The 23,957-nt window shown below is 40.9% G+C and overlaps 1 protein-coding gene across 4 annotated transcripts in view; it reads left to right on the top strand.

Moving 5' to 3' along the window:
• ptprfa (protein tyrosine phosphatase receptor type Fa) overlaps nucleotides 1-23,957 on the top strand; it is a 356,286-nt gene that overhangs the window by 108,606 nt on the left and 223,723 nt on the right. For all 4 annotated transcript variants that reach the window (XM_085246465.1, XM_085246467.1, XM_085246466.1 and 1 more), the window contains one exon: nucleotides 3,216-3,390. In XM_085246465.1, coding sequence (XP_085102591.1) covers nucleotides 3,297-3,390 — 94 coding nt within the window. In that variant the 5' untranslated portion in view covers nucleotides 3,216-3,296. The remainder of the gene's footprint in view (nucleotides 1-3,215; nucleotides 3,391-23,957) is intronic.

Raw genomic sequence — 23,957 nt, 5'->3', positions numbered from 1 at the left:
CAATGACAATCTTTGCAGTAGAGCATGTGTACTGGTGCATCATGCAGACAAGCTATCCATGCCAGTAGACCGTGTGTGCACAAATATATTTAGTTGCCAGTTTATTAATATACAAATAGCTTGAGTTTACCCACTTAAATACAGCGGTCCTGCAGTGACATGCGAGTTTCTGTTGAAACTGTTTCAGAGAGGTGTGGTTCTGTCTACATCCTGGAGGAGGAAGTTTGCAATGCTGTTTCCCTCATTCACTATATTTGGCAATATGCTTGAACCATATTAGAAACATACAACGTTGAATCCTCCAGGTGAGTTATTTTACTTGTAATGATGATTGTTACATGTTGCAATAGTACAAGAGCTCAGAGACATCCAGTACAAAGGGCTGCTCAGGTGGCTGAAGGACAAGAATTGTAAAAATGAAAGCTGACATTTCAGTGTGACAACATGATGTTGAACGAATCATTTTTAAATAGATATTTATTTTGCTGAGGGAATCCGTAGACACTTATCTTAGACATCTCTCAGATGTCTAAGCGAGGGCTGCAGGTCCCACCTGTGAGTCAGGTTCAGTTTCTAAATACAGAGAGTTTGATATTTATTAATCTTAAGTGATTGGCGAGTGCAGCCACATGTTAAAATTTATACAGCCATTAATATGAAATTCCGTTGTTACATGAACTTGTTTCCAGTGGGAGCTGAGCTCCCGCAGGCCTGGTCTTTGTCACCAGTTCTAACTTTTATGGACAGAATTTCCAGGCTTGTGAATGATGTGCTCCCTCTGGGTTATGTGAGCAGTGACCTTAACGTCACACTGGGGTGGTTCATAGTTGATATAGTTTGATACAGTGGGGACGAGAATTAGCACCCAAATCTGAGGCCACAGCTTTAAGTTGCTGCTCCAAAACGAGGAGTTGAATTAAACCTTTGATTTTACTTATTGATCGATGTTACTATTTTTACTGATGGAAACAAGGTGATATGTTTCTGCCATGTCCAAATGGAAAGAGACATCAGGGCAGACCAGGATGTGCTGGAGAGATGATGTCTCTGTGGCGGCTTCGTAACTTGTTTGTGTCTTTGCTGGGAGAACTGGAGTTAGTGGCATCTCTGCTTAGAGCAATGACCTCCAGTATGCTGGTGACTCGGCGAAGTGTTGGCAGCTCGTAGCAAAGCTGACTTTTAGTGTTTTCGCCAGTTGATTGTAGCAGATTTGGGAAAATAACCGAGGAAGCATGAGAATCATCTCTTTGTTCTCTTGTTCTTACTCTGACATCCCCGATTACAGAGTGAAATATAATGACTGACCAGCTTCTCTGTGACTGACCTTTCAGTGAACCATATCCAGAGCAGACGCTGGTGTTTCCTGTTAACTGGAGTTTCTGATTAACTGGTCAACCAGTGTGTGAGACAGATGTGTCGTAGGTGTGATTTATTGATGTTTTCAGCATGTCCCACAGACACCTTACTTGGCACTGGAACCAAAGTCTTAAACTCAGACTGCGTCCACACCAGCCCGGATAGATTTGAAAACGGCGTTTTCGTCTGAAAACGCTCCGCATCCACACTATCGTTTTCATTCGTTTTCACCGAGTTGTGCGTCCACATTGAAACGGCCGAAAACACTTACGTTCCAGTCCTGCGCAAGAAGATTCGACCTGCCTCATTTCTGTCTGCCGCTTATTTACTTTCCGGCTCTTTGAAACGTCGCGGCAAAATGTTGAGGAAAAGCACCGAGTTTGTTAAATGCACTAACAATGAGGCGGAGTTGTTGCTGCGAGTAACACAAAAGTACAAAGGTCCAAAAGCGAGTGAGAATTAAAGAATTTGAAGAAAAGTTCTCAGGAGCATGTGCAGGCTGATGTTAATCTTTAATAGGGCTGTCAAACAAAACAGCTGCTGTTTAATGCCCTCCGCTATCTTTGCTTATTTGGTCACATGACTGCATCACATGACTAAAATGCGTCATTGCTTTCGAAAGTCTGCGTTTTTGAGTGTCCACACTGCGACGGGACAGCTTCGTCTTCAAATGTATGTGTTTTCAAGAGTGTTTTCAAAATGCTGCGTTTTCCTTCGGGAAAACGGCGTCTCAGTGTGGACGGGAAAACGATGCGTTTTCAAACGAAAGCGCATTAGTGTGGACGTAGCCTCAGACAGATATCACCAATTAAATCAACACCAGCTGTGTTGCATGTGTGCAGATACACAATACAACCCTTCTGCTGACGGTGCCTTCAACAGGTGTGAGAGTACGGTGATGCGCAGATTTACCCTACAGACATAAAATAGTGTTTCACATAGTTTTTAACTACCAGCACACAGGACATGACTGTACCATCTGCCATTACTTTGCCATCACCATGCTGATGCTTTGTAACTTCATACATTATTCTGTACAGTAATGTTAACTTACCCACATGAGATACTCTGGAAGAGAAAGAAAATCACTGTGCAGGGCCCAGAAATCGAAGACATAACAAAAGCGTAAAAGCAAAGCTCTCTGACTTGTGACTCACACGGTCCCATGCCAAATGCATCCTGCAGGCGTAGTCACCGGAAAGACATTCTCACCGGCCAACCACACGGCACCATTTTGCATTTAGGCACGTAGCCATAGTGGAGGAGACCTGCTGAAGTTGAAAACGAGCATCAAGATGAGTTAAGTAACTTTGCACACTGGATGGTTGTTGGTGCCAGACAGGCTGGTCTATCAGAAACATCTCATCTACTGGGATTTTTGCAGCACAGCTTTCTCGGGGTTTGAGAGCATGAACTAAAATAATGAGCCAAAAAAGGCAACAGTCACTCAATAACTGTTTATTACAACCGAGGCATTCGAAAGAGCATCTTTGAACACACAACATGTCAAACCTTGATGCCTACAGCGGTCGGACACGCAATGAGGCGATACTCTTGTCAGCCAACACTAAGAAACTGAGGCTTCAATTTGCTCAAGCTCAAAATTTCACAATAGAAGATTGAAAAAATGTTGCTTCTTAGTACATTTCCAAGTTAACCTGGCAGACTTCATTACCTTCAGATGTTTAATTAGCATTAGGACTTGCGTGTGTGCTCTGCAAGTGTGTCTGACTCTATTAACTGGGGTTGTATTATAAAGAACATAAAACACTTTCGCCACAAGCGCACGACAACACACTCAAGTACACTGATGTACTGAACCTCTGACTTTAACATCGGTTTGTCTTCTCTCGTCGCAGGTGTCCATCTATGAACCTGTGAGGTCATAGCCATCTAACAGCAGCATCAGCACCAGAGGAGAGTTTACCAGCAGTGGGACCATGGACCTTAGATTTAGACGTCTGTCGCCTCTCACCAGGGCAGCTCTTCATCTCCTGCTGCTGGCCAGACTGGTGCTTCCTTCTCACACAGAGAGTGAGTCCACATAGCTCATAGCTGTGCCTACATGTTCACAGTTTTACTGTCAGCTAATATCCATTAGCTGACAGGAAGTGTGCACAGACAGCTTTCAAATGGAAATGTGTTATGTGACTGACATACAGCATCACTGCTCAGTTGAAAAAGCCCTTTGAAAAGCTTTGATATAACAGCTTTGATACATGATTTCATATTTCACATTATGAAAGCGTCACACAGAAAGCTGACACCCTGTACCTTTTCCTGCATTTGAAGGGCATTTTTAAAGTAGGACTATTCTGTTATTTTTTAGCTCCGTATACAATAAACTTCATGGGGCCCAGTTGTTACTGATGTCCACCTGTTTAAACCAGCTTTCTCCTGATCCACTGCCTGTGGTAAACAGAAGATTTGAACAGGAGGTGGATGGGCCTCCTTTGTCTGCGATGCCCATGTCAGGGATTTCCTCTTTATATTAAACCATAAAGTCAAGAGTATAAAAAACTATTTAAAAAAAGCATTAGAGCAGTGAAGCCTGTGATTTTGAGTTGGAGGGATTGTTTGTACATACGCTGACTTCAATGTTTAATATGAGCATGTAATGGTTTATATATAACAGAAAATAAGGAAAAAGGTTTTATTAACTCTTAAATGTGGGAATTTCCTTAAACATGCATTTTGTTTAATAGCAGGAAGGATTGCAAAAACAAATCTGGTTGCATACCAGAATTGTTTTGGCCGCTGTCAGCATGTAATAAATTTATAATAAGTAAAACTAAAAGTCCTTATTTGCAGCGAGAGTTGAAAAACAACATTTCATTTCCAAGTACCATTAAAATGAACTTTAATGGTGGTCAGAAAGTGCAAAATAGAGCAGTGATGTTGGCAGAGGACGCAATTTAAAAGAAAGAGTGAATGACTTCTTCCCATGCCCAATCTCCATCTCCACTTTCTGGGTTTTTTGTGTATTCTAGCTAAAGTAAAATAAAAAATAGAAAAACAAACTGCAAGCATCACTCTGGCATCCATGTAACAAAAATCCAGCCCTACAACCTGACCTCACTCTTGAGTTTGCCTTGCGGTTTCATGCAGCATGACGTTTCAGCTGCCTTTAACAAACACCATTCCTCACAGGACTATTGTGTGTTGAATGTCAACCAGCTCGACTCTACCTGAGGCCAAATCAAAGGAAAACAAAAGGAAAGGAAAGAAAGTGAGAAAGGGATCGAGAGATTGTGTGAGAGGAAAGGCCTGGGCCCTTTCTGTCTCTCTTAGACTGGTGAACTTATTCACACCTTATAAAACTTTTACAAACATCTGTTTTGCTTGGCTGGTGCATTTACTATCAAAGGCCTGCATAAAAGTATCCAGTAGAAGTGATAAAGTTTGACATTTGTTACAGCATCAACAGAACTCTAACCTTTTTCTTAATGATCCTATTTGTGAATAATAAATGTGTCTTGAGAAATCCATTTTTATTCATATAGCTCAAAGTCAGATCAATACTCATTTGAAGGCACTTTTTCTGAGGTAAAACCTGGATTACCACAGATATAAACCCAAACAATCTAAAGACACCCAATGAGCAAAAATATAGAAAGACGTGCTAGGGCTGTTCGATATAACGATATATATCTGATGTCGATATAAAAACGTCTATCGTTTCATTTTACGCTATCGTTTGTTTCGTGGTGTCGCAAAATAAACTGTTTTTGTTTATAAACCTGTTTATTTTCTCATTGTTCTGATGGTCCCTGTAGTGGCTGTATTCAAGTTCTCTCTTTCTCTTATATTTAATATAACCACACTATGGACGAACAAGCGCCTGTTTTTATGTGTTGTCTTTAGCAACAACGACGGTAACAGCATCACGTGTCCGCTTGTTTATGTTCCACATAAAACTTTCACAATGAAGCTCAAGATCCTGTTGAGACTTTTCAAAATAAACTGAATCACGTGAAAGAGCAGATTATTTACGGATGAGAAGTAAAAAAGAGCCGCCAGGTGCTAAAAAATAAACCATAGACTCAAACGTTAGAACAGGCTTTTCCCCGCAGCACGCCGTGTAATAAATACAAAGAAAACGGCGCCGTTACAACTTATGTCTAAAATGTATCGTTTCATGCATCGGTTAAAACACTCGACTCCAGCTACATGACGCACAGCTGGAAACACTTCACACAAGTCGAGCTGCCCGAGTTTCACAGAGTTTACAGAAAATGTTACATTTTTGTGATTTACATCGTTATCGGACGATAGATGTCTTATATCGGGAGATGAGGTTTTGGTCGTATCGCACAGCCCTACGTTGTGCATTTAAAGGCAATAATCATATTTGATTTGATATACCTTTATTAGTCCCACAAGGGGAAATTTCATAAGGCTGCTGACCTATTGCACGCAATGGCGGCGCCATCTTACCCTCTGACCATACATACATGACACAAACATCACATGGGGAAGACAGGTCAGAGAGGGATAACAATGGAAAATGCACCACATGAGGAAAGATAAGGAGAAAAAAATAACTCCCCCCAGACTGAGCTCCAACAGGGAGATCAGTTTGAGAACAGAAAAAACACCTCTGCACATGAAAACACTCTTAATACACCAAAGAAACACATGACAAGCAGCAGGGGGGGTAAAGGTGAGAGACAGCCGATGTAGACAGCACATCCGGGCCTGCGTGCGCTGGTCTCCTTGATCCACCGTCAGCATCGGAAGGGAATAAGCGTCGAAGGCGTTTGGAAAGGGAGGGGGGATGAGTGTGTGCATATCAGTGTATATGTGTGTGTGTGTGTGTGTGTGTGTGTCCAGAGTTCAGCTGAGACAGTGTCCTTCGCCCTGCCAGGCTAAGTAAACAGTCTTCCAGCCAACCCAGGTGGCCTTGCATGGAATGGGAAGGAACAGACTAAACTCAGTCGCTATCAATATAATCTGACAAGTATCCTGTAAAAAGAGCTTTACGTAAAAGCACTTATAAAAACGTATAATTATTCTGATCACAGCTAAGGAAGCGTGCTCGTAGAGATCATGGTTAAGACAGACATAAAAGCTTGTGCTGTAGAAGCACAAGCTCAAAACTCTACCTCATGTTTCAACTGAAAAGGCGACGTTATGATTTTGTGGTTGACCAAAGCAGCAACTCCAAACGAGCCATTAAAAAACAACAACTATGGGAGGAACTGAGATGGTTGCTGCTTGGGTTAGCTGACATACGTTTCACTTGATGAAGTTAGATTTGAGATTAGAAGACTAAAGGTTGTAGGCATTTAAAAAGATGTTGCTCTGAATTTAGCCAGAACATGTCTTAGCCTCACAAACGACTCCGGACTTTTTCATGGCCACTTAGATGTATCTACCCCAGAAAAACTCTCTTTTTGTCTCCCACTAAAACATCCCTAAACAAGGTCCTCCAGTAAAAAGCGGTCTTTAGTCTACACCTATATTTAGCCCCAGGTACTTTCTGCAGTATATTTGTCCCACTCTGCACTAATGTCTAGGAAGAACATAAAAGGTCAACATTAAAAGCATTTCATTTGCAGAGGGGTCATAGTGGGGTTTGGAGACTAAAAAATGTTCTGCATGCACGGAGCAGACTCCACTTAATTTGATAATGGTTATGTTGTTCTTCCTTTAGAATCCTATTGAACCCAGTCATACATGTGTAATCAGCACAGCATTAGATCTGAGAAGGACAAAGGATGTAGAGGTGAAAGGTTAAGTAGGAACATTTGGAATTCTGTATTAGTCCAGTCATAAAGGGAAATGAGGCAGCTACAGTAACAGCATCAGAAAAATTACTAAACATCACTGCACAATATGCTGTACGAACTATGGCTTTGGAGATCTTCATCGATCTATTTGTAAATCTAAAGAGTTTCATGGTATGTTTTTGGATGCTTGGGGACAATAAGCAACATTGTACAGTGTTTCCCACAAGGCAGGGGGTGCAAAGGAGGTGATGCTTCCACACATAAATGACTATAATGCCATATCATGTCACCTCACCAAATGAAACAGAATTATTCCAGTCACATGACACTGCTGTCACGAACCCTCTTCTGAAAGTATACAACATTTTTACACGTGCCAATTTACAGTCACTGTATTACAGAGTCAAGCGTGTGAGGCCAGCCAGGCCGTAAAGTTGAGCTCAGTAATAGTCTTTTCAGATCTCTGTGCATCAAACTCGCAAATCTTATAATCAAAGCTGCTCTAACAAGTCACTTTCTCTGTATATTTCTGTGAAACAACCAGCGCATTTACTCACAGCTCTTACAGCAGCACAAAGACCCTGTTCATGTATGTCAGGAGACATGGTCTACATTTAGGCCAGGCAGGGGCAGGCTGATGCTTCGGAGGTCTCCGAGGCAGAGGAGGAGCTCCGTGGAGGGCAGTGTTTCTCGACAACAGGTTCATTATCAAGGCTATTTGCTTTATGGCTGCAATGAGCACATTTTATAATTTTCCTTTATAATTTGCAGATAGGAATTCATCAGCGAGCTGTGTCAGTAATTACCTTCCAGTGTGAGCACTCCGGAGAAAATGAGAATCATTAATTGTTCACAAAGAATTGAGATTTTTCAGATTTTTAATGAAACCATATTAAAACCATTTAAACCTGATTCATGGAGTTTGTGTCAGAAATGGAAACCCTTTAATTCCCCCAAATTACCACTGAAATACACAAAAGTCATTTTACATGCTGCTGGAATCAACCGGCGCTCTCGATGAAGGAACTCACGATCTTGCCAGCTAACAAATTTACAGTATTTTATTTCACATCAAAATTAATGTGATATGTTTTTTTTAGGGTTCAGTTGTAGGCCACAGTCGAATGAGTGGCACGGGTGTCGTTACGGTGATTGATGGAGCATCAGTCAAAGCTTTATGAGGAAAGTTACAGGGTAAAAACAAAAAGCACCATGGCCTCTTCATTCCATACTGTGTGCACTTCTGTGTATCATCAGGATGGTTTTAATAGCCATTCTTCTGCAATGTCCTATTTTAAACCTTGACTAATGATTTTTGGACATCATCATCTTTTGCAACAAACAGAGAATAATAAACACACACACAGATCATCTGTTTGAGTATCAGTGGGACATCATGCACAAAATGAACATCATGCTGTAGTCAGTAAGACTTGAAGCTGAAGATTGAGACCATAAACGAATCAGGAAAGTGTTCACCAAGGACATAAATAATAGGCTTGTTTTCTCACCGGCTTTGATAGACTCAGACCTCTTTCTGAGGAGTCGCCCCCTGCTGGCTGTTGAAAGAATGCAGGCACCAAGTGTTGCATACACCTTCTTTAAACAGTGGATGACCAAAACATATTTGTTTCATGTATTATGACTTGCATGTCTCTGGATGGAGTCATCAAGTGAAAGGAACATTCATTACATTTTATAAGCCTTCAAATTAAGGGCGTGGAAGAAGAAAAAGAAAAAGAAGCCTATGATTCCAATATTCTCAAAGAAAAATGCAGATGCACTGCAGTATTGTGCTGTGCATGGTTGGCTGCGCAGCAGTTTTCATGACCTTAATGACTTCATAATATTGCATTTTGTGCGACTGTTTCCTTCTGTGCACAGTTGGCTACTCAGTGTAACACAGTCCTATCATTTGTTGATTAAGTTTGAGGAGGAATCATTAGCACTTGATTTGATGCAATAGATCTCCCTGTTGATGCAGTGTGAGGGGTTGTAAATGAGATGGATGAATAGAAATTGTCATTTTAATTAGTTGAATCCATCAAATACTGAAATGTTCTTCACATGTGCTGATGAGAACGACCTCCTTCAAAGGAAAAGACATAAGCCATGCGATATTATGTCTTTGTAAGCTGGTTGCATGTCAAACGTCAGCTCTCCGCATGGAAGGAGTCTGTGGCTTATTTTCACCATATAATGAAAAGATTTGAACAGTGCCCCCAAAACATTAGGCTGCTTAATGAATGATTGCGCACAAATAACTACCTGATGTAAAAAGTAACCCAGACTGAGCTCAACACAAAGTCTTTTAAAAGCAATAAAAGTTTCATCATAGTCTGTTTTTAGAATCTTTCCATGACTCACTCATAATAACACCGTGTGTGCAAAATTACCTTTGCTTTCTAAACAACGTACGTTAGAGCGAACTCTGTTTTAGTTTGATTTTGATTTCTTTAAAGCATTATTCCAAAGTATTTATGTAGAAGTATCAAAAACTTTTCTTTCAGCTGCACCTTTTGCCAAATTGTCACATTTCCAAGCCTGGACGTGCAGGTTTGACTACTTACTGAAGAGCAGATACTTAAGTGTATCTGCTTTAAAACTTTAAAATGTTCCCGAACATTTAAATACAGAGATTATTAGAGAAATACAACGTTTTAAGCCAATGAGCGACACGGTCTGATCACTATACCGGTGGGTCACAGAAGTATGCACTCATTCTCTGATGCAATTGCAATCTTGTTTGACGCTTGTATGAATTTGCAACAACAGTTTTGTGGAGCATAAATGTTCTGAACTGTTCTGAGTTTCAGTAATGGGCATAAGTAACCTGCAGTAGCTCACGGTACACCAGCCGAGCCGGCGCGAGCACAAAAACTACTGCTGTAGATGCACAAAGAATCAATATCAGTTTAAGTGGACGCTATATTTAGAACATTTTCATCTTCTTTCTGTCAAGGAAGTGAAGCCATTACATGCCAGACTCCATTGACCAAAACAGTAATTTTACGCCACAAAACAAGGGAATTGCTTGTCTAAAGCTCCCTCGACTGGTTCGTTTCTGACTTTGATGTTTAAATGGATTAGTTCACAAAAAACGCAAACGTCAGACAAAGTGAACACGACTCCTGTTTTCTGAAAAGTAACAATCAGTGTTTGTGTTCAGGCTCACGTGTGAACGATGATGTTAACATACTGCACAGACTCTGGGTTATTAGCAATGGACCAGGCTTCATGCTTCAGTGAAACTAAGACCACAAGAGCTGAGACACTGGCAAAGTCTTACTGAGCAAATACTTTACACATCATCAGACTGTAAGATGGAAATTTTATTCTCTAATTTGATATTATTTCAGAAAATATATATTTTTAAAAATCAGCTCTAATAAAAAACTCTTAAAAATATTAAAAACAGTTTTTCTAGAAAATTGCTCATTTTATAATTTTTTAAAACTTTTAGTTGTTACAATAATGTACTTGGTAATGTAGTGAGCCAGTCTGAAATATGTATATATATTTTTCTGGAACAAATTTTAAATCATTTACTTTTTTTAAAAATATTGCAATACTAACGTTCTTCTCTGTAGTAGGTTCAAGAGAGAGTTGTGTCCCAGCAGTTTGGTTAAAACCAATGCATTCCTATTTTAGAGTGATAAATATTTACCTCGTGTATTTGAGGCTGTTAAATCAGGAAGGTATTCTGATCATTTCCCTTCTCCAGCAGTGAGGAGTTATATCTCATGCACGGTGCTGTGAAGAAGTTATTATTGTACATTATGCTGCAATCTGAAGAAACGGCTGAGAAACAAAGTCGTTGACATTTTTGGGTCTGAAAAGGAGTACAAAACCATTTGCTTTGGGACTCCAGTGAGAACCACATATAGAGAAACCTTGGTACTGGTGCGTACCTTCCTAGGATTGGCTGACCTACTAAAGTTACTTCAAGAAGGCATTGATGACTCATCCATGAGGTCACAAAAGAATCCAGCACAATATCTAAAGAACTACACGACTCGTTTGGCTCAATTCAGATTATTTGGGACGTTTGGAAAATATTCTGTGCACTTTTTGTTTGAGTCCCGTTACATCTGGCATAAAACGAACAAAGCATTTCATAAAAGGAACATCACCAGTCCAACACGGTGGTGGTCGTGTAAAGGTCTGGGCTTGTTTCTGCTTCAGGATCTGCACGATTTACCAACATTGATGAAATCCTGAATTCTGCTCTTAACCAGGAGAATGTCCTGGTTCAACCCTTGAATCACACTCTTGCTATGTAGCAGCACAATGATCTGGAAACTCCACCTCTGTAGGGCTTAAAAAACAAACTTTTTACACCTGAACAGGTAAGTTTGAATTATCCCTTTTTTTTTTTAAATAAACAAAATCCACATATAAAAACTTCATCTTGTGTTTACAAGCCTAATAATAAAATCTGAAACGTGTGACAAAAATGCAAATATATAAATATATATAAATATGTATGTATGTATGTGTGTGTGTGTGTGTGTGTGTGTGTGTGTGTGTGTGTGTGTGTGTGTGTGTATGTATGTATGTATGTATGTGTGTGTGTGTGTATATGTGTGTATGTATGTATGTGTGTGTGTGTGTGTGTGTGTGTGTGTGTGTGTGTGTGTGTGTGTGTATGTATGTATGTATGTATGTATGTATGTATGTGTGTGTGTGTGTATATGTGTGTATGTATGTGTGTATATATATATATCACACACACAAATTAGAAAAAGAATATGTAAAATAATTTTTCATGGCACTCAATTAAACATGTTAGTGCACTTGACATTATTCAGCTGCTCGGTCTTTTCCACGCAGGGTTTCTTGCTCTAACCTCTCTTTTCTTCCTGCCCAGCTCTGCTCAGATGCGAGACTCCCCTGGGTCACATACACATAATGATTAGAAAAACAGAATCAGTTTATTCCCCGTGTCTTTGCCTCCCTCCTCCCAGCATTCATGCAGCATGTGGGTACTGCTACCGTACTTGTGTGGGAGGCAATTTTGCGGGTCATGAACAAGAAGCAGTGGTGAACTATGTATTATTTATAAGAACAAACACAAGTGGCAGCCGTGTCTCTGCATCCAGCTCTCCCAACAGAAAGGAAGATTACTAAGACTCCGCCAGGCTGTCTGGGATTCGATTTTAGACAGTGGAGTAAAATGATCAGTTTAGTCTCGACTATGCAACACATGTGAATGTAGAAGATTTATAAAGTCCAGCTTGGAATCTGCTTCCTCCTGAAAGAACGTCTTAAAAGTCCATTTGCACCTGTTCAGTTAATTATTGAGTGATGATATTTCTAACTGTTTGCTACATTCACGCTGCTCCTCAGCCTGGTTGAATTTATCGGGTTTGCAGGGTGTGTGCTGGCAAACAGCTATTGACAAGAGCGTAAATTGATTGGTCCGTGAGAATGTAAAGCTTTATCTCTTTTAAGATAAGCTGTCTTTGGCAGAGGGTTGACTTATGGATTACCATGTAATGAAGGGCAAATGTTGACTGTTTTTCCTTAAAAAACAAAAATGTATCTTGGAGATATGTTCCAAGTGCTCTGGGTCACTGTTTATTAACCATGACTGCAAACGTACAGTATTTAGGCCTAGCTCAGTCTGAAAACATTTGCTTTCACTTTTGTTGTTGTTATTGCATCTTGTCATAAAATGTACTCCTGGCAAAACAAAAAAGAAGGCGATTGTCCCGTTAGCGTTACAGGATTATCAAGTGTACCAACACATGCACAGCAGCCGCGATAACGACCCCGCAAACGTCACAACGTATTGGGTGTAAACAAAGCATTTTTTGCTGAGTTTCACATGCCTGGTTTAAAAGCGCGGCTGATGATTTAAAAAAAAAAAAGAAAGAAATCCAAAATGTGTCAGTCAGATTTTTCAGCATGGAGTTGTACTGTACGTGTGAGCTGTGAGGGAACTCTTCACGTTTGCTTTATGTCTTCATGGCTCTGGATCAGACTGCTTCCTGCTCTCTCAGCTGCACCGTGGATGCTGGAAGGTACGGGTGGTACACGGCTGCCAGTTCTGCTGACAGGCCCGTCAGCAGAACTGGCAGAACTGTCTGTATTAGAGGGCGCGGGGTTGTGCTGTGAAAGCCAATGAGCAAATGTTTGCTCTGCCCTCCATCGTCTGCACCGTGTGTTCACTTCATAGGCAAAGCAAATATTCTACTTCTGTTGATATATGATTGCTTTTCATGTGGTATCGGATAACAACATCATGAGAAGTCATTCACCTAGACACCTTTTATTATTTACAGGCTGTCATTTGTTTTTATGAGTGGTACCCAGTATTCAGTGTTTTTAACCCTTTCAATCACTGACACTAGCTGCAAACATACAACAACACTTTTCCCGTGTTGTAGTTGTGCGTCTTATTTTGAAAGAAATATTTATGCGTTACCATAGCGACCAGAGAGCATTAAGGGGCAGAGAGGAGGCTGTTACTCTCAGTCTTTCAGGAGGACGCTGCTAATAAAGTCACGCAATTACACAGTGAATTCACGTTTATTGTTATATTCACAAAACACCACAGTGTTTGTCTCGGTCGCGTCGTTTTATTTTGTTGTATTTATCCACAACACCGTCCGTGGAGCAAAAACTGTTGGGGAGCGCTCTGTTAGACCGTGTAAAAGATGGGCAGAAGGTCAATGTCGGAGCGTCAAAAGTTTAAATAATAAACTTAAATTATTATGTTTTTCAAATACAGGAGGTGAGACTACATTCATACTGTCGTGCATGTGCAGTCACATCCACTATATATCCTCAAATCAGTGAAAACGTAGATCCACAATCTGTCAATCCAGTTTAATCATAATCACACACCGGGTCACGTTTACTGACTACACAACAACCTCAAGCAGAAACAACCTACTTTAAACCACATCATGGTCTTGTATGGGTAACTGCAACCAAACACACATGGTGCACTCAAAGAAAAATAATAATAAAGTACAAAAGCACGTCTCGGGTGCACAGCAGGACGATTTTTTTCTTTCAGTGTAGAAATGGATTAATGAGCTCCCCATACTGTGGGACAGCTGCTGACTAAAACTAAACCAATAACTTTTAGTCCCAAAGACACTTCCCCAAGTGTGGCCCATGTGTTCCAAAGTCATATAAATAAGAAAAGCAAACATCAGAAAGTCAGAATTGAACAAAATAAATGAATAAATATAAAACCCAAAGCAACTCAAGGAGCCAAATGGAGACAGAAAGATGGACACCGGAACTACACTTATCAAAGACTGGGAGGCAACACACAGGATTGATTCTCACCACAGAGCGGGACAGTACGGCAGAAATAACCTGAGGGTATAATAAGAGCAGGGAGAGGGACAAAGGAAAGAATCAGACATTTACAAAGCCACAAGAACGTTTTATTCAAAACAAGAGTAAACTTTAAGGCGTCAAAGTTAACCCAAGAAGACAAACAAGAAGACACGGAAATGCTAAGGGTGATACCTAAAACTAAGAACGCAAAGCATGAACCTCACAAAGACCTTTATGCTGATAACTCATCCAAGAGGTCTGTGATTTAGTTATGGTCAGAAGGATTTTGTAACACAGCGGCTGCTCGTTTATCGCGGAAGTTACGTTCTAAAAATAACTCGCGATAAGTGAAATCTGCGAAGTCGCCAATTTATTTTTTACAATTATTATAAATGTTTTAAGGCTGTAAAACCCGTCACTACACACTTATGCACTTTCCTCAGACAGGCACGAACAGCTTCTCTCTTGTTTAAACTCTCAGTTCAAACCTTCGTAGGAAGTCCAGTATTAGAGAACGAAACCAAAGGAACCCGCAGGTGACGGCGTTTCATCCACACCGTTGTGTTTGTTGGGGAGAAAACTTACAAACATGCAGTGCAGCACTTCAGAGTCAGAGCGTTCTCACTCCCGAGGCGTAACATGTCGACGTTTTGTCACGTCCCGCGGCGTTCCTGAGGAACGCGAAAGGAGACCTTCGGCGTTCTTATGGTACGCGGCGGGTTATGGCTGGGATCCAGTGCAATGACGCTTCCGCGGTAATAGATGTTCCAGCCCTGTATTCCAGCCCTAAACCTAACCTTATCCCTAGCCCTGACCATAACCTTATTCCTGACCTTATCTAGGACTTTAATGAAGTTAAATAGTGTGTTTCTAAGCGATTTGAATAAAAAGAGCGAACATGTGTAGATTCAGTCCAGACGGTTCTCATATTTCCTCTTTTTTCCGAGGTCGTCATTTCGGAACGTGGTGGGTAGCCGAAAACGTAATATGGTGACGATTTGTCACCTAGCGTAAAATGTTACGCTTTGGGAGTGAGAACGGGTTGTCAGAGTCACTCTGCTAGCGATTGAAGATTTATCTACATTAAAAAAGCTGAATTCTGCACTGCACAGGAGACACGGCATGAAATTGATGTTAAAAAAAATCCACCAAACAGCGAGGCCGTGAAAGGCGAACCGCGTTATAGCGAGGGACCACTGTACTGTTTGAATAGAGACTTCCTAGCAGGTATGGTTCTAATCATGATGCAGTATCTTGGTGCTGGCCTTTGTTTGTGTCACTTCCTATTAAATTAAAGTAGCTCTCTGTTCTCTGCTTTAATGCCACTTACATTAATATTCTTGTAATTTATGCTGCTGATAATAGTACTGACAATTATTTCAGACAAACTTCATTGACCTCTGCACCTCAACTGATTGCTTTTTGCCAGAACTGTGCATGAGAAGCTGCCCACTGCTCAGTTGGAGGCTAGCAGGAGAACTGCAGTGTTTCTGAGGAGAAGCCAGATTGTTTATATGTCACTTTGACTGATCAGAGGTTGATTTGCATGGCTGCTTCCTCTCAACTCCACAGCCTAATGAGTCTCTGTGAGGGGAAGGCACTTTTTGTGAAACTGTTGTCACTTGTCATTGTGAATTGCCTCTGAAACACAGCTTTATTCCGCCTCACACAACATTTGACTGCCTGGCTACATGCCTAGACACCATTAAATTCTGGAGCCCAAATGAGAAACGGGCCTGTAAGACAAGTGTGCTGCAGTGGGTGACAATGAGACGCGAAGCAGTGGGCTGTAAACTCAGGGGGGGTTCAGGAGTAGCTTTGCTGAAGAATAGCTCTGACCTAGGAACAGTATTAAGTCATTAAGTCTGGGAATTTGAGATTGTCCTTCTCCAGGGTAATTTTCCAGCTGCTTAACCTTTGTCTAAGACAAACATCTGGAAGTTTCTCTGCAGAGATTTTCAAATAAAAAAGTTACTCAAAACTTTCGATGGTAACTAAAACATAAACTAACATAAAAATGAGATTTCTTCCCACTTGTGACCCAGAGATGAAAGATTTTTGGCATCAAAATTTGACTAATGTTTTCATTCTTAATCGAACCTCCAAACAGAGTCTGATGTCTTGTGATTGTGGTCTGAAAGGAAATCAAAACAACAATGAATCTTCAAAATAATAAAAGCAACAACATGTTTTCCACTGTAGCTGCAACTTTCACTTTTATATGAATATCTCATAAATTCTTTGCCATAAATGTAACTTTTAACAATGCACTGCACCATTTTTCAAAATCTAAATCCATTTTTGCAGCTATAATGAATCAGATACCTTTCAGGGTGTCCTATATGATCCTTCGGGTGCTCGGCTTTGGTAAAGTTAGCGTGAAACACAAACTAGACCAGAACTGAGATGCAGTTTTCTTGAGCTGAACTGCAGGTTTGCCTACACTAAAAACATATTTCCATAGGACAGGAGTTGAGTAGATGAGTGGGAGCTTTGTCATTGGGCACATCAGGACTCTTGGCATCAGTCATATTACAGCGCACACCGTAGTCAACATCTGTCTCCTCTGTCCTTCCATCAATCACTGGAAACTAAATGGCCTCTGTCTTCAAAGTCTGACATGGAGCATATTTGCATGGAGCTAATTATATTTCTTCTTAAATAATGTCTGAGTTTATTCCTCCACCCTGTGAAAGCAGCTTCTGGAGCGTTGAGGGTGTATTTATTTAACTCTTGCCTGTAGCCTGTGTGGGTGGCGGTTTGATGGACAGGATGTAATAGTGATGATACAGTGTTGCAGTTCCAAACAAAACAAGCCATCTTTGAATATGCATAAGAAAGTAAGAGAGGGAGAGTGGACTAGTGGGCGCACAGCGATGTAAACTTTAAAATGTTAGTTATTGATTCAACCACACAATGTGGTTCACAAATGACTGATTGTCTAAACGTGAGGATTCAAACAAAGTAAAATTAATACAATATTGGTGATGAAGATGAGAGAAAGTGGAGTAAAGACTGCTCAGCAGGTGACATTTGAAAAGCTTTCTTGTAACGTCCTGATTCATTTCATGTGGCTTTAATTCAGAAGTCAGATCTGTACATAATGTGTGGCAGAAGTTATGTTTTTACTTTACTTGTCTAGATCCACAAAGAGCAGAGAAGGTTCGATTATCAGGCTCACAGTAATCATTATTAACTCAAAGCTATATAAGTTTCACGTCAATAATAACGAAACGGTTATAAAAATAATTATTCATTAGATAACAATTAACTACAGTTTGTTAATGATCAGGTGATTGAGTTTTTAAAGCTTTTTAAAGTTTGTTATGAAATCTTACAAAATCGTTACGTTGCTGTTAAACGATACAGATCAAAACCTTCAGCTGATCTACGATACACGACATCAAACCTACCAGTGAATAGAGCTGTCACCCTCCACCACACACAGAAAAGTGGGATGAAATGTAGACTGATGCTTTTCACATCCACTCATGTTGCCCATTCAGACTGCCATGTCTTTCATATTGAACCGAGCCACTGAAAGTTACAAAAAAAGGGCTTGGCAGGTATAATTCTGTGAAAAAAGCTCAAAACTTAAATTTGCCACTTAAATGTAAAAAAATTCAGAGTTTTTTTTTTCCAGAAATATTCATCCCAAGCCCTGACCTTTCTTTTTTTCTACCTTTAGTGTGCCTAATATGCTGTTGTGCTTTTCAGCTGCACCTAGGTGTGTGAGGTGAAGGGGGAGGGCCGGTCATGTTGAGAAATTTGATTGGTGTGCAGTGGACCTTCAGTTTGTGTCATTGGCTCAAATGTGCGTCTGCCAACCAGGAAAATGTCCAGAGTGCCGATGCCCAGTCCAGCCCTGGTGAGCCTGTAGTTACTGCACTTCATATGCAGTGTCACTCTCTATTTGACCAGTTTTATAACCCTCTCAGGCTCAAATTAAGCTTTTTGTTGCTGATGCACAACCAAGTCCTGCAGTGGTGCTTCTGAGTAAAAAAACCTCATAAAATATGTATGTGGGGTAATCAGGTTGTTAGTTTTTAACTGTTGCAAATCGGCAACGCCTGCCTGGAGAGGGCTACAAGGAAGGTCAGAACTATTTATGGAATGAGGCCACAGACTTATGACTTCTTTGGTGGGATTGTTTGTGTGGGTGGTGTTGTGGTGGTTTAATGCTAGATTTCTTGATAACTATGACTCAGACTCATTGGTTATATGCAAAACACTATGTTGAAACTTAGTGTTACAATAGGGTGTAAGTAGCAACCACTTTTTTGATTCTCTAATTTTCATATTGGCAACAATGCTGTGTGTTCCATCCAAAAATGAACGTGTGTACTAATAATATTTAGTCCAAAACCTGATTTATGTCTTGCTCTTGTTTAATATAGAGCTCTGCTGTAGTTCATAAAAAAGGAAAAGACACACACACACACACATTTGAGAGCCACAAAGACTGGAAATGACAAAAAAAGTAAAGTACAGAGAGTCTAACACGATGCTGGTGTGGAGCATTTTTGATGGGATCTATTTACAATAGGAGAACAGAGAATAGAGTAAACAAAGAGAATTTTGACACAGATGTGTGAAACGATCCTGTTCAGTCTCATTCAGACGTCTAGTTTTATGTGTTTTTGGAAACAGACCTGCCGCGGTGTCTGCAGTCGCTGTTTTACGTGTTTCAAAGCTTTTTTAGTTGTGCTTCTGTTTTGCTCAAGCTCGGGTTTTTACTTTGTGCTTCACGCGTGCTTGTTGTTGCCATCATCTCATGTCTGTATGTCCTTGTCATTTTAATGTCATGTGACCTGTGGCACACCTGCATCAGCTGTCCATTGTTTACATCCTATTGCTTTACTTTATGACTTCAGATGTCATATACAGTAAGTGTAACAGCGTCGATGGTGACATTTATATTCATAGTTATTTTTAACTAGGATCGCACAATGTAACAAATTATATATATTTTCAATAACACACGCACAAATTGTAAAGGACAGAGAGTTCGACTGAGACAGCTGACCATCTTAAGTAGCTAATTACCTAATAACTAGTACTAAAGAAACACATGTCAATGGCGTAAGAACTTCACATAAGAAACTGCGAGTGACTTTTTTCATTAATTATTTTCAGCTTTATTAGTTCTGACGATCCAAAATCGTCATGATGGTGTTTAATGTGGTTCAGTCAAATGGCAGCAGTAGAAATTGTGCTTAAAAAATTTCAGCATTTTCACTGCACTTTACTCTGCATGAGGGAGAGCGTTGTTTCACAGGCTTTTTGGTTTAAAGTCTCTCTCCATGCCAGTCACGGTGAAACCTTGTCACCCCATACTGGTTTTTCACAGATGTACACGGCAGTTACTGTGGCACGTAGGCAGCATACTCTGCTGAGTGGAAGGATTTGCTGGCTGGTGTCAGGGAGCCTGTCAGAGTGGAGGAGGTATGTGATGCCACAGGCCTCAACAGAATGTGTTAAAAGCACCGTCTCCTGTTTACAGTGGCATCGTTTACCAGAGTAATTGAGTGGAGAAAACGCTCTGCTCCTCGGAGCAAAAACCACCCATGAAGAGATGAGCTCATAACCAATGCACTTTATTCCACCAATTATTCACCAGCCTGCAGGAAGTTGGATATCAAGGCTTGTCTGAGAGAGAGATTATGACCTGCTGGGATTCACATATGCACATGTGTAAAACTCTGGATACATGATTAAGTGACCAGTCTGGGTTTAAAATAAGCCTCGTATTTAGAAAAGTTCATAAGAACACAAACATTTCTCAAAGGTGCTTCACAGACTTGGGCCACAGGGTCCAGTTTGGCCCACATGCTCTGCAAAGCATGGGAATTACATCAGTGAAGTGAGTTTCCAAAACAAGAAAACCACATCTGCATGTATGAGCCTGATGTGGATGTGAAAACTAATCCCTGGCCCAGTCTCCAGGTACACAGGAAATGTAGAGCAGCTAAAACAGACACTAATACCCCCAAACAATACAGCAAATCACTAAGAACAACACACAGGTGTGTATGATTAAAGGCACACAACTAAAGCACCACTCAAACAGGATCATGTCGATACAGTCTTACTTGTGAGTAGCTACGAGCACAGTAGTGAGAGGTATGGCAGCAAAAGCAGCCCCGACTAACTGCTTTGCTACCGTTTAAAGTAGGAGGTGTGATTGATGATGGAGCTTGATTGGAGCTGGGACTGGGACACCCGTCCAATCAGGAGCAGCGGCAGATAAGGGCAGGATTTAGGGGGAGGCAGCAGAAAAGGCAAGAAACTATAGTCAAAAGAGTCGACATAATGACAGAGTGGGCAGGACGTCCTGTACCCCTGCCCTCAGGATTACAGTACGTTGCTAATTACTTGATGTTAACTTGTGTGACGTTTTGGATATAGATGATGAAAAAGGATAAGCAGAAGGGGATGGATGGATGGATGGATGGATGGATGGATGGATGGATGGATGGATGATGCAGGGTCAAATGAATACAGCCTCAGGACACAGGCCTAGAAACCGACCCATGACTATCTGGCAAAGGAAACATGTATGTTCCCCAGCATGTTGGCGTTGGCTGCTGGCAGATTGGTCAGTGGCTTCGTGGTAACCGCCTGTTGCTATGTAAGAGTATGTATTCCCCAACCATTTGGTGAAAATCTCTTTGCAGCTGGTTTGACTGGTAGTAGCTAGTTGTGATAGTTGACAATAGTATAAAATGTACTGGATTTGGAGGTGAGGCACAACTTTTATTTTGAAGGCAAGTGTTCTTTGTTTCTGGTTTGAGTCCCACTTTTTCATGGTCCACAACAGAAGCCCCTTATAGGAGTCCTCTGATCCCTCGTAACAGTGAGACTCCCTTGCTAGTGCCTGGTGAGACTTCTTAAAAGATGTGATACGTTTCTCTTGGACGATTCCTCTCCTGCCTGTCCATGAAGTCACCATTGAAAATCACAGTATCACCAATGCAACTCCACAACTCTTCCCTTTCCCAGATTTGCCACACGTAGGTGGCGCTCATTACCTGACCTCTAACTGAAAACATTGTCCCTTATGTTTTGTCAGTGTTACTTTAGCTCAGGATCTGCCCTCTAAGGAATCTTGGGTCCTATTGTGAAATATTGCCTAATATTAACAATTTCCTGAAGAATTACACGGATTCAAACACTGGCCTTCTTCATTTCTGCACTCGTACATATTATAATGGAAACCACTTACACGGTTTGTCTGGATGTAGCAAAATGCAATCGTTCTCAATCAACACATGTAGAACAAGTTTAAAGGAATTAAAGTGCATTATTAATGAGGACAAACTGGGCTGTCTCCAGTCCATTTATTCATTCCCAACTCAAAATTGCCTCTTAATTGTGTTTCTGTATGCAGAATACACTTTCATGTGTGATTTCAGTTTGGCTGCAGCGAGCCTCTCAGCATATGGCTCAAGTTGTTCCTGAGAGTCTGTAATGGGCACAGAGACATGTCTTGCTGGATTTGGCAGTGGCACGGTGAGAGGAAATTTCTGCAAGGAAGCCAAAGAAGATGGCTCCCTCTCTTTAGAAAAACATGTAACGAAGACCTGCTGGAGAAAAAACACACGGATGTGGAACAAACTCAACTGTTACATCTGGTTTAATCTGCAGAATAGTCATAATAATAGATGAGAATATAATTTCACTGAACAGGATCAAATGCAGCCAATGTTGACAAGCGTGAGTCCAACTCAAATGAGACGCTCATGTGCTGAGGACCCTGCAAAGATTCACAACCAGTAACTGTTGTGGCACGCAGACATGTAGGAGTCGGGTTATAGGGGAAAATATTGATGTGATGGTGCTGTGCTAGGCTTTCAAGATTACTGGTGAGATGCCAGAGACTTCTGGTGCAGAGCAGGAACACAGTACCAGGAGGACACTGAGAGGCCGTGTGGACAGAGCAGACTGAACAATGGGGAAAAGGGGCGAGGGTCAGGATGCAGGCAACAGGCTGAAGATGAAAGTCAATTTACAGAAAAGCTTGAAGCGAACGCTGGCTGAGGCAGAAGCAGCAGTGGAAGAGCTGATTGTTTTTCAGGGCTTGATAACAGCACAGCGATGCACCTGGCACGGCTCTGTTTCTGACTCCAGTGCACCTACTTCCACTCATGCAATCACAGATACAGGAGAGAGAACTCACCGGAGAAGACGGCAGGTTATTGTGCATTCATGTGTTCTTGGAAGCAATACATTACTTATTGGTAAAATGCACACAAAAGCTGCTCGAGCCAGAAAAAGAAACAACCGAAGGTTTGATACATGAACTGCAAAAACTTTTTTTTTAATTAGAAGAACTTTGCGACTCATGGTGTGAATTTTTGTATTGCAAATGCAATTTGTTTACATTTATTTAATAATATTTATTACTAATTTATTTAGTGTGGCCTTAATTTGTAACCATTAGCTATCCTCCATGCAAAATGACCCAGATTAGTTTGTAGCGTCATCCTGGTAACAAATCAAGTAAAGTGATTATATGTAGGGCTGCTTGATTAATCGAATTTTAATCACGATTACGATCTGGGCTTTCAACGATCATTAAAAATGACTGAGCCGATTATTAGCCCCTCCCTCGTGCTTTACTCTCGCGCTGCTCCTTGTGGCAAATCGAGCACACCTCTCTGCGTTTCGAACACGCGTCACAACAATTAAGAGCAGCGGTCTCCAACCTTTTTTGCGCCACGGACCGGTTTATGCCCGACAATATTTTCACGGACCGGCCTTTAATGTGTCGCGGATAAACACAACAAAATGAAACTAGTACCGGTACCGAAAAAAAGAAGATTTATTCATAACACACGTGAAAAGACCCAGGAAAAAAAGTTAACGATAAAAACAATAACAAAATAACGCTGAAAACCGATAAAAACCCTGAAAACCAGACATTTCACACCTGAGCCTCAACTCTCGCGGCCCGGTACCAAACGACTCACGGACCGGTACCGGTCCAAGGCCCGGGGGTTGGGGACCGCTGATTAAGAGGACCCGAGGGAAGCTCGGAAAGCTAAGCAGAAGTTATTTGGAGAGGAGAGTGACTGCTGTTGGTTGAAAAGAGGTAAAAAAAAAACTTCAGTGGTGTGGAAACATTATGGGTTCAGTCAGACGTGGATCAAGTAGACACAGTGTGTGAACTTCGCTACAGTGTAGCTGCACCACAGAGCAACACTGCAAAGCTCACTAAACACAGATGTTTACATTTTTCATTTATTTTTTTATACTGCAAACATTTGCACTGTTATCAGTATTTGCATTATTTTATATTATTTTTTTAAAGTCATTATTCAACACATTGTTATTGTTAAATAAATATCGTCAAATAATCGAGATCTCAATGTCAGTGAAAATAATCGTGATGATCATTTTTGCCATAATCGAGCAGCCCTATTATATGTGTGCTGAGAGCAGTTGGCAAAGTGTGTTTTAAATACTCTGAGGAGTAACATACAACACATTGTGTTTGTAATGTCCACGTTTGCTTTTACATTCGATCTTGGCAGCACACGAACACAACAAAGTCAGTGAACCAACTTC

This window comes from Mchenga conophoros, linkage group LG15 (genome assembly GCF_057382185.1).
Source record: "Mchenga conophoros isolate Kocher_MC1m ecotype Shallow Benthic linkage group LG15, M_conophoros_male_GT1.1, whole genome shotgun sequence".
Taxonomy (NCBI): domain Eukaryota; kingdom Metazoa; phylum Chordata; class Actinopteri; order Cichliformes; family Cichlidae; genus Mchenga; species Mchenga conophoros.
The sequence above is the reverse complement of the archived record's forward strand: the minus strand, read 5'-3'. Positions and strand labels throughout refer to the sequence as shown.